Source organism: Pseudorasbora parva, chromosome 16 (assembly GCF_024679245.1).
Source record: "Pseudorasbora parva isolate DD20220531a chromosome 16, ASM2467924v1, whole genome shotgun sequence".
Taxonomy (NCBI): domain Eukaryota; kingdom Metazoa; phylum Chordata; class Actinopteri; order Cypriniformes; family Gobionidae; genus Pseudorasbora; species Pseudorasbora parva.
The window spans coordinates 1,296,298-1,312,281 of record NC_090187.1 but is presented as its reverse complement, the minus strand read 5'-3'; the positions used below and the strand labels follow the sequence as shown (position 1 = coordinate 1,312,281).

Here is a 15,984-nt window from a genome sequence, read left to right as displayed (position 1 = left end):
AAGAGATGCACGACATCAAGTTTTGACACAAATCGATTAGAGGTTCGAATCCGTCTTTTACTGAACTCGCTCTACTCCCTTTTCACATCACAGATCAGATTGGAAAGGCCTTTATTATCAATCAAAATGGAGAAAATATTAGAAAAGTGGAAAAAAAAGAGTCAAACACCTAATACGTTTTTCTCGGCTACACTGTCAGAAAAAAAGTTACACTGCTGTCACTGGGGTGGTACCCTAAGGTACAAAACTGAAAGGTATGAATATGTACCTTTAAGGTACTAATATGCACTCTTAAAGTACTGATATGTACCATTTAGGGGTGAGTAAGGTACAAAAGATGTTTTCACTTTTGTACCTTAGGGTACCGCCCCAGTGACAGCACCTTTTTTTCTGAGAGTGTAGGGGTAGGTAAACAGACACGTGTTGAGTTAGTGACGATAAAAGTGAGTGGGTCCAATATCATTGGTCTTTAAAAGTGTGTGGGTCTTGTCCTCACGACACACAATGGCTCTGACGGCCATGGGTCATAAACACACACACACATGTTTATCATCACTCATAAGCATTATTTTTATTTGTGTTCATAGCCTACATACAATATCCAGCATCTGCCAGGGCTCTTAGTCCATCGTGCGCATATTTGGAGAAATAATGATTCATAATCACGATTGTAAAATATGACATGTCCCGACCTCAGCAGACTGGTGAGAGTACATGTTACCGTCCAGCTCACACACCTCGCGGATGTCTGAACAGAGTTTGTGTCGGTGTCAAGGTCAGTGTCGTTGTTTACACACTTTATTTGAGAAGATTTCCCAATTTTACTTTTCTTAACCGTGTTAGTAGTAACGTTTCTCAAAAAAGTCTAAAAATGCGTTTCTGCTGCTTATAGCTAGCCATGACCGAACGAGAGTGAGCGAGGTGACGTGACGAAAGCACTTCCTGAGGAATTATTAAAATAACTAATCATTAGTTTATATCTTATACACTGGCCATTATTTTAATCCCATATCAAACACAGTATGTTATGTCAGTATATTTTAATTTATTTTATTTCATTTCATGTTTTAAATACAATATCATTTTAGTCGGGCTGATGCTATAATGCGCTACTGGGCCTCACTCATATGTGGGAATAAATCCGAAATGAATCGGATACGAGCATTTGCGTCAGCCATGTTGGTAAGCGGTCAAATCGAAATTCCCCAGTAAATGCGATTCGTACGTCATTGAATAAAAGGATGGAGACGAATGACGTCGACTCAGGTGGACACGAACTGCGATCCGTGTTGCCAAGTCCGCCGTTTTCCTGCAGAATTGGGCTACTTTAACACACTGAAAAAAAAGAGGAAAACACACATTGTCCAATTTATTTAATCTTATAATTTGCAATCTATTTCTTTCCTTTCGATTAATGTAATTCTCTAAAATGTGCAAGCACAGTATTAAGCTGCAATTTGGCGGGTTTTGTTGTGAAAACCTGGCAACCCCGTCAAGGGCTCTCCTCTTTTTCTCCGCCTAACGAGAGGAATGTTTTGCCGACCTTTAAAGATGAGTGGAAAAGTGCAGACAGCAAAACATCACAATCATTTTATCTGCGTCCATTGCATATCGTTTTACTTCCTTTTCCGGTTAAGAACGTCGTGTGTGTTTCGCCAGTGTAAATGCAAGTATCGGACACGGGTCGCTTTTAACAGATGATGTAAGCGGCTCGTCAAAAAAATAGTGACACTAAATAGTAACATGTTACACTGAATCGCTGAACGTCTGTTGTTGATACGCGGAGCTCTATAAAGGCCAATGAGCTGTTTTAGGAGAGCTGGACTCACGCCGCCGCCGCCGCTGATTTTCTGCTCGACTGGAAGCAAATGCTCCATTCGGACGGGCAGAAAGCGCCTGTAATCTCACCGCAGCACATTAGCCTTCTCTGAGCATATGGGCTTCATGTTTTGGAAAATCTTCACCTGGTTTCAGGAGCGGGAACGCCACGGCAATGATCGTCCGGAGAGAAAGCCGGTCAGATCACACATCGCTATGAAAAGTTGGACCTAGAGTAGCAATTACTCAATAATAATAATAATAATAATAATAATAATAATAATAATAATAATAATAATAATAATAATTTAAATATGAACTGCAACAGGTTCAACCCGGCGCTCTGGTGGAGTTAAATAGTCTGTAATTGGGAAAGGGAAAAGGCCAGTGACAAAAAAGGCAGGTCCAAGTCAGATGGACATAGTTAAAAAGCCTTTATTAGGCCTGGCTAAAGCCATTTAAAATACAAGAGCCAACATGTCTCGACCCACAATGGTGTTGGGCTTGTCCTGATGAAGACCATTATGGGTCAAAACATGTTTTTGTGACATATGAGGACACAAATTAGAAAGCAAAAATGGAGAATGTTTCCTGTGATGGGTAGGTTTAGGAGCAGTGTGTGTGTGTGTGTGTGTGTGTGTGTGTGTGTGTGTGTGTGTGTGTGTGTGTGTGTGTGTGTGTGTGTGTGTGTGTGTGTGTGTGTGATGGGTAGGTTTAGGGGCAGTGTAAGGGGATAGAAAATACGGTTTGTACAGTATAAAAACCATTATGCCTATGGGATGTCCCCATATGTCACAAAAACAAATGTGTGTGTGTGTGTGTGTGTGTGTGTGTGTGTGTGTGTGTGTGTGTGTACACATGTGTGTGTTTTCTATGGCAGTTCAATGAATAGTGTTTTTATTAGACTATTTTATTGACTGGTTTGAGGTCTTTTATTGATATAGGCAAAGGACGGCCTCTAACGCACCATGATGCAGGAAATCTACGAAATAAAATAAAAAATTCTGGGCTAGCTCACTGTAAAAAAAAGGCAAATTTTGAACTTTTGCAGTACAATCGACTTGGATGTTGAAGTTATTTCAACTTAAATGATGTTAAACTGACTTGAAATTAGTTACATGTTGTATATCTTGATGAGTTAAAACAATGTAAACAAATATGTTGTCATAACCTATTGAACATATAATTTTTTACAGTGCACTGGGACCCACCCCCTTCTTCTTTGCTTCCCATGCCCATGTGTCTAAGCATGTTTGTTTTACTCTCATAGAATTGTTCCCCATCCACATCATTATGACCGACACACAGGGTCAACTGTCCCTTTAAGGCATATTAGAAGCACATTTGAGGAGGAAAGTTCTGGTCCGACCCACCGTGCTGGTTCTGATCAGAGCCGGAAGCTGAGTGGTTGAGTCCAGGAGAGGATGGAGCCTCCACCGCCTCCATTAGAGGAGGACCGGTGCTCAGCTGCCCAACTGGAGGAGGCCACGGCAGGTCCTTAATGACCTTAATCTCCACTGCAGAGAGGAGGAGAAGAAGAGGAGGAGGAGAGAGGAGGAGAGGAGGAGAGAGGAGGAGGAGAGGAGAGGAGGAGAAAAGGAGGAGAGGAGAGAGGAGGAGAAGAGGAGAGGAGGAGAGGAGGAGGAGAGAGGAGGAGAGAGGAGGCGAGGAGGAGAAGACAGGAGAGAGGAGGAGAAGAAGAGGAGGAGGAGAGAGGAGGAGAAGAGGAGGAGGAGAGAGGAGGAGAGAGGAGAAGAAGAGGAGAAGAGAGGGAGAGAGGAGGAGAGAGGAGGAGGAGGAGAGAGGAGCAGAGGAGGAGAAGAGAGGGAGAGAGGAGGAGAGAGGAGCAGGAGAGGAGAGGAGAAGGAGAGAGGAGAGAGGAGGAGGAGAGAGGAGGAGAGGAGGAGAAGAAGAGAGGAGAGAGGAGGAGGAGAGAAGAGAGAGGAGGAGAAGAAGAGGAGGAGGAGGAGAGAGGAGGAGGAGAAGAAGAGGAGGAGAGAGGAGGAGAGAGGAGAGGAGCAGAAGAAGAGGAGGAGAGAGGAGGAGAGGAGAGAGGAGGAGAAGAGGAGGAGGAGGAGAGAGGAGGACGAGAAGAAGAGGAGGAGGAGGAGAGGAGGAGAAGAGAGGAGAGAGGAGGAGAAGAGGAGAGAGGAGGAGAAGAGGACAGAGGAGAGGAGGAGAGAGGAGAGAGGAGGAGAAGAAGAGGAGGAGTAGGAGAGAGGAGAGGAGGAGAAGAAGAGGAGGAGGAGAAGAGGAGGAGGAGGAGAGAGGAGGAGGAGAAGAAGAGGAGGAGAGAGGAGGCGAGGAGGAGAAGACAGGAGAGAGGAGGAGTAGAAGAGGAGGAGGAGAGAGGAGGAGAAGAGGAGGAGGAGAGAGGAGGAGAGGAGGAGAAGAGGAGGAGGAGGAGAGAGGAGAGGAGGAGAAGAAGAGGAGGAGAAGAAGAGGAGGAGAGGAGGAGAGAGGAGAGGAGGAGAGGAGGAGAGAGGAGAGAGGAGGAGGAGAGAGGAGGAGGAGGAGAAGAAGAGGATAAGAGGAGAGAGGAGAGAGGAGGAGAAGAAGAGGAGGAGAGAGGAGGAGAGGAGGAGAAGAGGAGGAGGAGGAGAAAGGAGAGAAGGAGAAGAAGAGGAGGAGAGAAGAGGAGGAGGAGGACAGAGAGGAGGAGAGAGGAGGAGAAGAGGAGGAGGAGAGAGGAGGAGAGAGAAGAGGAGGAGGAGAAGAGGAGGAGGAGGAGAAGAAGAGGAGGAGAAGAGGAGGAGGAGGAGGAGGAGAGGAGAGAAGAGGAGGAGAGAGGAGGAGGAGAGAGAGGAGAAGAGGAGAGAGGAGAGGAGGAGAGAGGAGGAGGAGAGAGAGAGGAGGAGGTGAGAGAGGAGGAGAGGAGAGGAGGAGTGAGGAGGAGGAGGAGGAGAGGAGAGAGGAGGAGGAGGAGAAGAGAGGAGAGGAGAGAGAGGAGAGAGGAGGAGAGGAGAAGAGAGGAAGAGGAGGAGAGAGGAGAAGAGGAGAGAGGAGGAGGAGGAGGAGAGGAGGAGAGAGAGGAGGAGGAGAAGAGGAGAGGAGGAGAGGAGGAGAAGGAGAGTGAGGAGGAGAAGAAGAGGAGGAGGTGGAGAGGAGGAGGAGAGGTGGAGGAAGAGAGGAGGAGGAGAGGAGGAGTGGTGGAGGGAGGAGGTGGAGGAGGAGAGAGAGGAGGAGGAGAGAGGTGGAGAGGAGAAGAAGAGGAGGAGAGAGGAGCAGAGGAGAAGGAGAGAGGGAGAAGGAGGTGAGGAGGAGAAGAGAGGGAGAGAGGAAGAGAGGAGGAGAGGAGGAGAGAAAAGGAGGAGAGAGGAGCAGAGGAGGAGGAGAAGAGAGGAGGAGTACAGAGGAGAAGAGAGGAGGAAAAGAGAGGAAGAGAGGAGGAGGAGAGAAGAGGAGGAGAGAGGAGCAGAGGAGGAGAGGGGAGGAGGAGAGAGGAGCAGAGGAGGAGAAGAGAGGGAGAGAGGAAGAGAGGAGGAGAGAGGAACAGAGGAGGAGAGAGGAGGAGAGAGGAGAAGAGGAGAAAGAGGAGGAAAAGAGGAGGCGAGAGGAGGAGAAGAAGAGGAGGAGAGAGAGAGGAGAAGAAGAGGAGGAGAGAGGAGGAGAGGAGAAGAAGAGGAGGAGAGAGGAGGAGAGAGGAACAGAGGAGGAGAGAGGAGCAGAGGAGGAGAGAGGAGCAGAGGAGGAGAGAGGAGCAGAGGAGGAGAAGAGAGGGAGAGAGGAAGAGAGGAGGAGAGAGGAGAAGATAGGGAGAGAGGAAGAGAGGAGGAGAGAGGAGGAGAGAGGAGCAGAGGAGGAGAGAGGAGGAGAGAGGAGCAGAGGAGGAGAAGAGAGGGAGAGAGGAAGAGAGGAGGAGAGAGGAGGAGAAGAGAGGGGGAGAGGAAGAGAGGAGGAGAGAGGAGCAGAGGAGGAGAGAAGAGGAGGAGAGAGGAGCAGAGAGGAGAAGAGAGGGAGAGAGAAGAGAGAGGAGAGAGGAGGAGAGAGGAACAGAGGAGGAGATAGGAGCAGAGGAGCAGAGAGGAGGAGGAAAGAGGAGCAGAGGAGGAGAAGAGAGGGAGAGAGGAAGAGAGGAGGAGAAGAGAGGGATAAAGGAAGAGAGGAGGAGAGAGGAACAGAGGAGGAGAGAGGAGCAGAGGAGGAGAGAGGAGGAGGAGAGAAGAGCAGAGGAGGAGAGAGGAGGAGGAGGAGAGAGGAGCAGAGGAGGAGAAGAGGAGGAGAGAGGAGCAGAGGAGGAGAGAGGAGGAAGAGAGAGGAGCAGAGGAGGAGAGAGGAGGAGGAGAGAGGAGCAGAGGAGGAGAGAGGAGGAGGAGAGAGGAGCAGAGGAGGAGAGAGGAGGAGGAGAGAGGAGCAGAGGAGGAGAGAGGAGGAGGAGAGAGGAGCAGAGGAGAGAGGAGGAGAGAGGAGGAGGAGAGAGGATCAGAGGAGGAGAAGAGAGGAGAAAGGAAGAGAGGAGGAGAGAGGAACAGAGGAGGAGAGAGGAGCAGAGGAGGAGAGAGGAGGAGGAAAGAGGAGCAGAGGAGGAGAAGAGAGGGAGAGAGGAGGAGAGAGGAGCAGAGGAGGAGAGAGGAGGAGGAGAGAGGAGGAGGAGAGAGGAGTAGAGGATGAGAAGAGAGGGATAGAAGAAGAGAGGAGGAGAGAGGAACAGAGGAGGAGAGAGGAGCAGAGGAGGAGAAGAGAGGGAGAGAGGAAGAGAGGAGGAGAGAGGAAGAGAGGAGGAGAGAGGAAGAGAGGAGGAGAGAGGAGCAGAGGAGGAGAGAGGAGCAGAGGAGGAGAAGAGAGGGAGAGAGGAGGAGAAGAGAGGGAGAGAGGAAGAGACGAGGAGGAGAGAGGAGGAGAGAGGAGGAGGAGAGAGGAGGAGAGAGGAGGAGGAGAGAGGAAGAGAAGAAGAGAGGAGGAGGAGAGGAGAGGAAGAGAGGAGGAGGAGAGGAAGAGAGGAAGAGAGGAGCGTCAGTGAAGGCAGGAATAGAAACAGAAGGAAATAAACAGCAGTGCGTTCAGGTCTATTAACCTATGGCACGTTTTGAGGGTGAGCGAAAACGCTGTTTATGTGTGTGCCCCTTTAAATGCAAATGAGCTGCTGCTCTCCAGGAAGAGGGCGGAGCTTTGAGAGCTCTGATTACCTCACACACTGATAATGACAGAAACTTCCGCCTTTAATGATCACAGGAGCGCCAGTGAAGGAAGGATCAGGAAACAGAAGGAAATAAACAGCAGTGTGGTGCGTTCAGGTCTAACACACACACACACACACACACACACACACACACACACACACACACACACACACACACACACACACACACACACACACACACACACACACACACACACACACACAGGGGTGCCAAGCCTCACACTTTCAGACTCACACACTCACACTCTGCCCAACTTAATCCCACGCCAAATCACCAAACCTGCTTTTGATATTTAACAAAGCTAAGCTTTTATATTTTTATGTGTTTTTAATGCAAAAGTCAATCAATTAATAGCGGTTTGACGCTAATGTGGCGCTAATGTTAAAGCCAGAGGCGATGAACTCTCGATGCTCGTGCTCTCGTCTCCCGGCGGCGGCGGCGGCGGCGGCGGACACATGGCCCATAGAGCTCTCAACACTACACACCGGAACTATTGCTCAAATAAATAAATGTTCTATATTTCAGTTCAATAATATTTATTGAATATTTTGAAAAGATCCTGTGGTACTAAATACTATTTGTGCAATAATTATTGTCAGTAAATGACCACTTAAAATATTTTTCTTCTAATGTTTGTATTATTTATATTAAAATTAGTGTAGTAATTAAGGTTAAACATTCCAATTTAAAAAGGCAAATTAGAGTCATTTTGTGGCTAAAAAAATAATAATGTTCATTTGTAATGGCATTACCCAATAGGTGCCTAAATGCGAAATTTTAAAACGTTAATAACTTGCATCCTTATATTTTTAATGAATAATGATATATAAGCACACATACGTGGAAATGAATGAATGCGAGCACATATAATTTGACCAAGAAACATTTGTGCTAAGACAAACACATTTTCCTTATTATATACATAGGCTTTATACCACATATGATTTGATCCTGAATCAAGATCAAAATTGATACCCCCCCCCCCCCCCCCCCCACACACACACACAAAACGACTCACTCCAACCTGAACCAAAAAGTTGGCAACTCTGCGTATAAACCTACTGCATCATACTCCAGATATTTATTCATAAGGCATGTAAACCTGTCGCACACAATCTCCTCCAGTCTTTCTGTTGATTTATAGTCTTTTAGTATAACTGTCCAAATGTCCACTGTCAGCTCGTGCTTCATGTGTCGCTCTGCTGTGGTTTTAATTAAAGGGGTCGTTGATTACCCTTTTGTACAAGATGTAAAATAAGAGTCTCTCCAGAGATCAAAATACCCCACATATCGTTTTTATAGCGTGTTAAAATCGTCAGTTTTTGAGGGTAAGAAAAAAGACTCTGTCTATGTGTGTGTCCCTTTAAATGTAAATGAGCTGGTGCTCCCCACCCCCTTTCAGGAAGAGGGTGGAGCTTTAAGAGCTCATGTTAGCAGCTCCAATTACCTCACACATAAACACACACACACACACATTTGTTTTTGTGACATATAGGGGCATTCCATAGGCGTAGTGGTTTTTATACTGTACAAACCGTATTTACTATCCCCTTACACTGCCCCTAAACCTACCCATCACACACACACACACACACACACACACACACACTGCCCCTAAACCTACCCATCACAGGAAACATTCTGCATTTTTACTTTCTCAAAAAAACATCATTTAGTATGTTTTTAAGGCCATTTGAATTATGAGGACATTTGATATGTCCTCATAAACCACATTTATAGTGTAATACCAGTGTAATACCCATGTAGTTATACAAATTTGTGTCCTCATAAACCACATAAACAGGCTCACACACACACACACACACACACACACACACACACACACACACACACACACACACACACACACACACACACACACACACACACAGTAGCACCTCCATATGCTGTTTTCATTACAGACGTGTCAGATCTTGTCTAGTGTGTTATTCAAAGACAATAAATGGTGTAAAGCACATGCACTTTTCTCTTTCTCTCTATTAATGCAGCTTTCCTGGACGTAATCTTGCCGAGTGCAGCCATCCAGTGACAGCAAATCTATTTCCAGGAACGTCCCACTCGCTTACAAGAGAAGCGGATCCACTTCATAGCACAGAGCGCTACTGCGTTATGCTTGATCACCGACAAATGCATGATAATAATATTATACACTATTTAGACTAAATAAATGTAAAAGAAAAAAAAAGTATAAATAAAGCATAAAAAAAACATTGTTAATGGTAAAAGTGGGTTTAGGCATTGCAACATAATGTACAATATGCAAATTGGATATTAATTTTCTTATTTGTCTTTTTTAGGGTGCGTTCACTCTTGTGATGTTGGGTTGGATTAAAAGGAACCCTGGTGCGATTGCTCGGTTAGTGCGGTTCATTTGAACACATGTGAACGCTGCCATCTGAACCAAACCAGCGGACCGAGAGCGCTATAAAGATGAGTCTCGGTCCGCTTCCAAACCAACTCTGGTGCGGTTCGACTGATATATGAACGCCACACGGACCAAAGACATGTAGACGAACCGAAAACAGGACGTGATGTCACGAGATGAGACGCAGAGTCAGCTGATTGGACGAGGCGGAGAGATCGATCGGTGTATCCAGAATGAGTAACGTTAACGTTAGAGGGCAAACGTAGAGCAACGAGGAAGAGCCTCATCAATATTTGCTCCGACGAGCAACGTTTCGAAAATGCTAGAAAAAACACACAAAAGCAAACCTGGTTCTTCTCATGTTGGCCATTAGTCGGCACAGACGACAGAACGGCCGTCTCTTTTCTGCACAACGGAGGAAATCCTGGAGCTGTTTTGAATGTTTTGAACATTTTATGAGCTCTTCGTGAGTTCTCAGCGGGTAAAAATAATGCCATATGTTCACGCATTAAATGATGGCGTTTAATCCGCACACAGCGCTGTGAGTGTAAAGCACACAAAAACAACACAGAATAACAAAAATTACAGTAAACAGAAACTCAAAGAATCCGTGTAATTTCAAAAAACTCACACTGCACTAAAAAAATATATGTTCAATAAGTTATGACAACATATGTTTTTACATTGTTTTAGCTCATCAAAATAAGTTAAGAAATGTAAAACTTTTTTTTATAAGTTATACAAGATGTAACTAATTTTTAAAGTCAGTTTAACATAATTTAAGTTGAAACAACTTAAATTTCCAAGTCGATTGTACTGCAAAAGTTAAAAAATTGCCTTTTTTACAGTGTAGACATGACACATTTAAATTATGTTCACTTTACGTAAACATATCTAATTTTGATAAAATTGTATTTAATTGTGTTCAGTCAGCCTAATATATTTAACACTAAAGTTTACCTAATTAATTTATGTTAAAACTATGAACATGAAATATTGCTTTGTAAGGGACTAAATTGTGAGAGTAAATTTAGGGATTAAAGTGTTATTTTATGTTTTTCAGTAAAGGGAAAGATGTTGTTAGGTAATGTTAGTGTTTAATGTTCAGTTATGTTGGACATTTAGAGGAGTTTCTGTAATGTTTTTTAATTCTGTGGTTATATGCTAAAGATTGGCCGGGTTTAGGCTGTGGGCACTCACTGATCAATGCTAATGGCAGGTGTTACACCAGGCTGTGCTTACATTTTCATTATATACATTGTGTATGATGATGAAAGTTTGAAACATTCAAAAAAGTCATGTTATAAGTATAAAAATATATTTTAAACTGTATTTGATAAAATTGAGTTGGACCAACTCAATTACATTTCATTGCATGAATTAGATTGTTATGTTTTGGGGCTACACACATTTATTGGATGGAAAACCTGCCCTCAATTAAACTGAGTTTGTCCAAAGAGTTATTTTTTTGAGTGTGTACATCTTCAGTTTGTTTGCATCTTAACCTGTTCTGTCCATGAATTAACTCTGAACACTCAGTTAATTAAAACACCACCGAGTGAGAGAGTCCGTGCGCTTGGAGTGTGTTGAGGAAGAAATGAGACGTCGCTGTCACTTAAGCCCTGAGCTGCATCTCTTTATTAATGAAACAAGGAACAAATCCCTTCATTTTGCTTCTGTGCATCTTCTCCCTGTCGGCGTACTGACAGAAACAGAGCTCAGCACGACACACAATCCAAAACAAACACCAGACACAAACAAATGTGCTCCCGGAGGCGTGCACACACACACACACACACACACACACACACACACACACACACACACACACACACACACACACACGGCTCTCTCACTGAAACTCAAACACACTTGTGATTCATTTGGCATCGGCTGCTCTCAACGCTTGACAGGCGAACGACCCAAACTGCCAGCGCATCCAAAATAAAGCTGGCAGTTTGTTGATCAGCCTGTCAGGCCGCCATGCGCTTTATGAGACGATAAACGGACTCCAGCTCGCGGTTACAAACTCGCCCTTGTCTTTGACTCCAGAGGGGAATCATTTAACTAACTTCAGGAGAGAAAAAATAAAACCTACAATGCTCTACTAGAGCTTGAATGTTGATTATATTCCCATTTTCTCCATTGTTGCGTCTCCTCTCTTCCCAGTCTGTCAGTAATGTTTAGTTCCTGCCTTCTTCTGAAAAGCACACTGTAATCTGATTGGTCGGCTGGAGCAGTGCGTTGTGATTGGTCAAGCGCTTCCAGCGTGTTTGGAAAATGTCCCGTCCCTTACCATGACCGTCAGTTTCAACCAAGCGAATCCAACAAGGAAGTGACTTATTATGCAATTCATCGACTGGCCACTAGAGACAGGCTCCAAAAGGGAGTCACATTTGTATCTCCTCCATTTTAAAATGCCCAACTTTACAGCAGAAACAAATGTGTTTACAGCCTGGTTTTTGTCTATATAGCTAATTATGTCCTTCATGACAACTGTGGGGGGAGTGTACAAATTGTGAATAAAAAAGGGAATGCCATAATTTACATATCTCATAAACTACTGTTTTATTCACAATGGAATATTGATAACACATCAAATGTTGAAAGTGAGACATTTTTAAAATATCTTGCCAGATATTGTCTCGTTTGGGATTTCATGAGAGCTACACATTCCAAAAAAGTTGGGACAGGCGCAATAAGAGGTGGGAAGAGTTAAATGTGAGGAACAGCTGGAGGACCAACCTGCAGCTTATTAGGTCAATTGTCGACATGATTGGGTATAAAAAGAGCCTCTCAGAGCGGCAGTGTCTCTCAGAAGATGGGCAGAGGATCACCAATTCCCCCAATGCTGCGGCGGACAATAGTGGAGCAATATCAGAAAGGAGTTTCTCAGAGAAAAATTGCAAAGAGTTTGAAGTTATCATCATCTACAGCGCATAATATCATACAAAGATTCAGAGAATCTGGAACAATCTCTGAGCGTAAGGGTCAAGGGTCAAAACCAAACTGGATGCTGGTGATCTTCAGCCCTTAGACGGCACTGCATCACACACAGGAATGCTCCTGTAATGGACATCACAACATGGGCTCAGGAATACTTCCAGAAAACATTGGTGAACACAATCCACCATACCATTCGCCGTCGCCGGCTAAAACTCTACAGGTCAAAGAAGAAGCCATATCTAAACATGATCCAGAAGCGCAGGCGTTTCCTCTGGGCCAAGGCTCATTTAAAATGGACTGTGGCAAAGTGGAAAACTGTTCTGGGGTCAGACAAAAAGAGGACAAGTACAACCCAAGCTGTTCTCAGCGCTCAGTCCAGAAGCTGATCTCTGATGGTCTGGGGTTCATGAGTGTGTGTGGCATGGGCAGCTTACACATCTGGGAAGGCCATCAATGCTGAAAGGTCTATCCAAGTTCTAGAGCAACATCTGCTCCATCCAGACGGCGTCTCTTTCAGGGAAGACCTTTCATTCTCCAACATGACAATGCCAGACCACACACTGCATCAATTACAACATCATGGCTGCGCAGAAGAAGGATCCGGCACTGAAATGGCCAGCCTGCAGTCCAGATCTTTCACCATTAGAAAACATTTGGCGCATCATAAAGAGGAAGATGCGATAAAGAAGACCTAAGACAGTTGAGCAGCTAGAAGCCTGTATTAGACAAGAAGGGGACAACATTCCTATTCCTGAACTTGAGCAGCTCGTCTCCTCAGTCCCAGACGTTTGCAGACTGATATAAAAAGAAGAGGGGATGACACACAGCGGGGAAACATGGCCACGGCACAACTTTACTGAGATGTGTTGATGCCATCAAAAATTAAAATGACTTATTTTCCCCATAAAATTATACATTTTCTCAGTTTAAACATTTGATATGTCATATATGTCGTATTCTGAATAAAATATTGAAATGTGAAACTTCCACATCATTGCATTCTGTTTTTATTCACCTCAGCTCCGTCCACGTCTCGCCTCTTATGCCCATCTTCAGTTATCCGGGACTGACGTGCTGCCAAGATGGCAAAAGACGGATTTTACGCTTCAAAAATACTCTTCAGAAACCTACAGTGATGTCACGGTCATTACGTCCATATTTTTTACAGTCTATGGTTTCAACACACTATTATATAACCCAACCAGGTCCCGCCACTTTATTCTCCATATGAATTAGGGCTTAGCAATATATATCGAAATTATCAAAATATCGCAAATGTACAGATCTGAATGATTTTAATAGGCGACTTCAACATTGTGAAAATGTGATTTTCTTGACGTTAAAAATAGTTATTAGATGCAATAATTTGCGAAAAACAAAAATGTGAATTGTGACATAAATGTTTGGTCACTTTTAGAAGTTGTAGCGATGCTTTCTTTTCCCAGAGAGAATGTGAAACACAAATGGTATCATTCTCAGTTTTTATTATTCATTTTTAAATATAATTTAAATAGATTTTACACACTAATAGCAATATCGTATCGCATATCGAATATCGCATTATTTAAAAAGGTATTGTTATACATCGCATTTTTGTTCAATATCGCACAGCCCTAATATGAATGATTTAAATGAGGAATATTGTGACGTGTTGGCTCCCTGATGAAACTCAATATAACTGTTTATATTATATAAAACAGAAGAACTGGAGCTTTTATGCACAAACAGCAACATTACACTAAAGACACACGAGGCATAATAGGCCAGAGCAACAGCGCTCTCCTGAGAACGATGAGCATTGTTCACCAACGGCGTGATATGATGACAGTTGACAGAGCCGCCATTATCCGCACACTTTTCGTTGAATTGTCCCGATCTAGGGAGTGAGAGTGAGGTCAGCCTCTTTGACAGCTAATATAATAACTTCCTCCTCGGCGGGTGAAGTGAAGGCCTGCCAGCCGCCTGATTAAAGAGCTAATTCTCATTCGGTGCCGCAGATTAGCGAGTAATTGTTTTGGGAGAGGGAAGCTCCATCTCGTGTCCCCGTAGGAAGGCAGAATTCGCACAGGTTGCACATGCTTGCTGACACCCAGATAAATAAATAAAAAGCGAAAAGCGCCCGGCTCTGTGGTAATGCAACATATTGTGAGGATTAGTGCATTTTACAGCCTTGGCAAAATCCCTCGTGCTCAATGACGGTTGGTAAACACCAGCTCTGGAGGAGGAGGAGGGGAGGTTTTGTCTTCATTTTTGGCTTGTAGTGTATGTGAAAACTCAAACAGAACTGAACCAAGACTATATTCTGTATCTTGGGGTCATTCTAACTTTATTCCATAGGCTTCATCATGCGGTGAGTTGATGCCAAGTTTCATTAGTGTCACCAATCAACTGTGTGCATGTAAGATTAACTACATACACTATTGCCAAAAGTATTGGGCCGCTCCTCCAGATCTCTGAGTCCAGGTGTTCAGTCTCTTCATGGCCACAGGTGTATAACTCCAGCTCTCGGCCTGCAGACGCTTCTACACACATTAGTGAAAGAATGGGTCGCTCTCAGGAGCTCAGTGAACTCAAGCGTGGGGCCGTGATAGGCTGACACCTGTGCAATAAGTCCATTCCTGACATTTCCTCACTACTAAATATTCCACGCTCAACTGTTAGTGGGATTAGAACAAAGTGGAAGCCATTGGGAACAACAGCAACTCAGCCACGAAGTGTTAAATCCCAGAGTGGGGTCAGCGCATGCTGAGGGTCACAGTGCGCAGAAGTCTCCAACTTTCTGCAGAGTCAACATCTCCAGACCTCCAGACTTCTGTGGCCTTCAGATGAGCTCAAGAACAGCGGAGAGAGCTTCATGGAATGGGTTTCCATGGCCGAGCAGCTCATCCAAGCCTTACATCACCAAGAGCAATGCAAAGCGTGGGATGCAGTGGAGTAAAGCAGCCGCCACTGGACTCTAGAGCAGTGAGACGTGTTCTCTGAGCAACCAATCACGCTTCAGTCTGACAATCCCATGGATGAGTCTGGGTTTGGCTGTCGCCAGGAGAACGGGACCGAGTGTAAAGTTTGGTGGAGGGGGGATTATGGGGTGGGGTTGTTTTTCAGGGCTTGGCCCCTTAGTTACAGTGAAAGGAACTCTTAATGCTTCACCAAGATATTTTGGACAATTTCATGCTCCCGTCTTTGTGGGATCAGTTTGTGGACGGCCCCTTCCTGTCCCAGCATGACTGCGCTCCAGTGCACAAAGCGTCGCTCCATAAAGACATGGATGAGGAGTTTGGTGTGGAGGAACTGGACTGGCCTGCACAGAGTCCTGAGCTCAACCCGATAGAACAGCTTTGGGATGAATTAGAGCGGAGACTGAGAGCCAGGCCTTCTCGTCCAACATCAGTGCCTGACCTCACAAATGAGCTTCTAGAAGAATGGGCAAAAATCCCCATAAACACACTCCTAAACCTTGAGGAAAGCCTTCCCAGAAGAGCTGGAGCTGTTAGAGAGGGCGGGCCGACTCCATATTAATTTTGTCCACAACTAAATTAACTTGTTAAAATAAACACCCTAATAAAAACCCTTTCATTTATATTTATTTATTTTGGAGACAAAAAAATAAATGTGTGTTTGGTTCTTTTGAAGACGTAAAACCCCGTCAGAAGTGTGAAGTAGGAACAGTGGGATCATGAGGACTCTAGAGCA

General features: G+C 44.7%; 1 protein-coding gene across 4 annotated transcripts in view; it reads right to left on the bottom strand.

Annotated features, from left to right (window-relative positions):
* zgc:158464 (uncharacterized protein LOC791139 homolog) overlaps positions 1 to 15,984 on the bottom strand; it is a 147,708-nt gene that overhangs the window by 20,232 nt on the left and 111,492 nt on the right. For 2 of the 4 annotated variants that reach the window (XM_067419491.1, XM_067419492.1), the window contains one exon: positions 3,192 to 3,335. The exons of the other annotated variants lie outside the window; for them this stretch is intronic. In XM_067419491.1, coding sequence (XP_067275592.1) covers positions 3,192 to 3,335 — 144 coding nt within the window. The remainder of the gene's footprint in view (positions 1 to 3,191; positions 3,336 to 15,984) is intronic. 4 annotated transcript variants of the gene reach the window in all.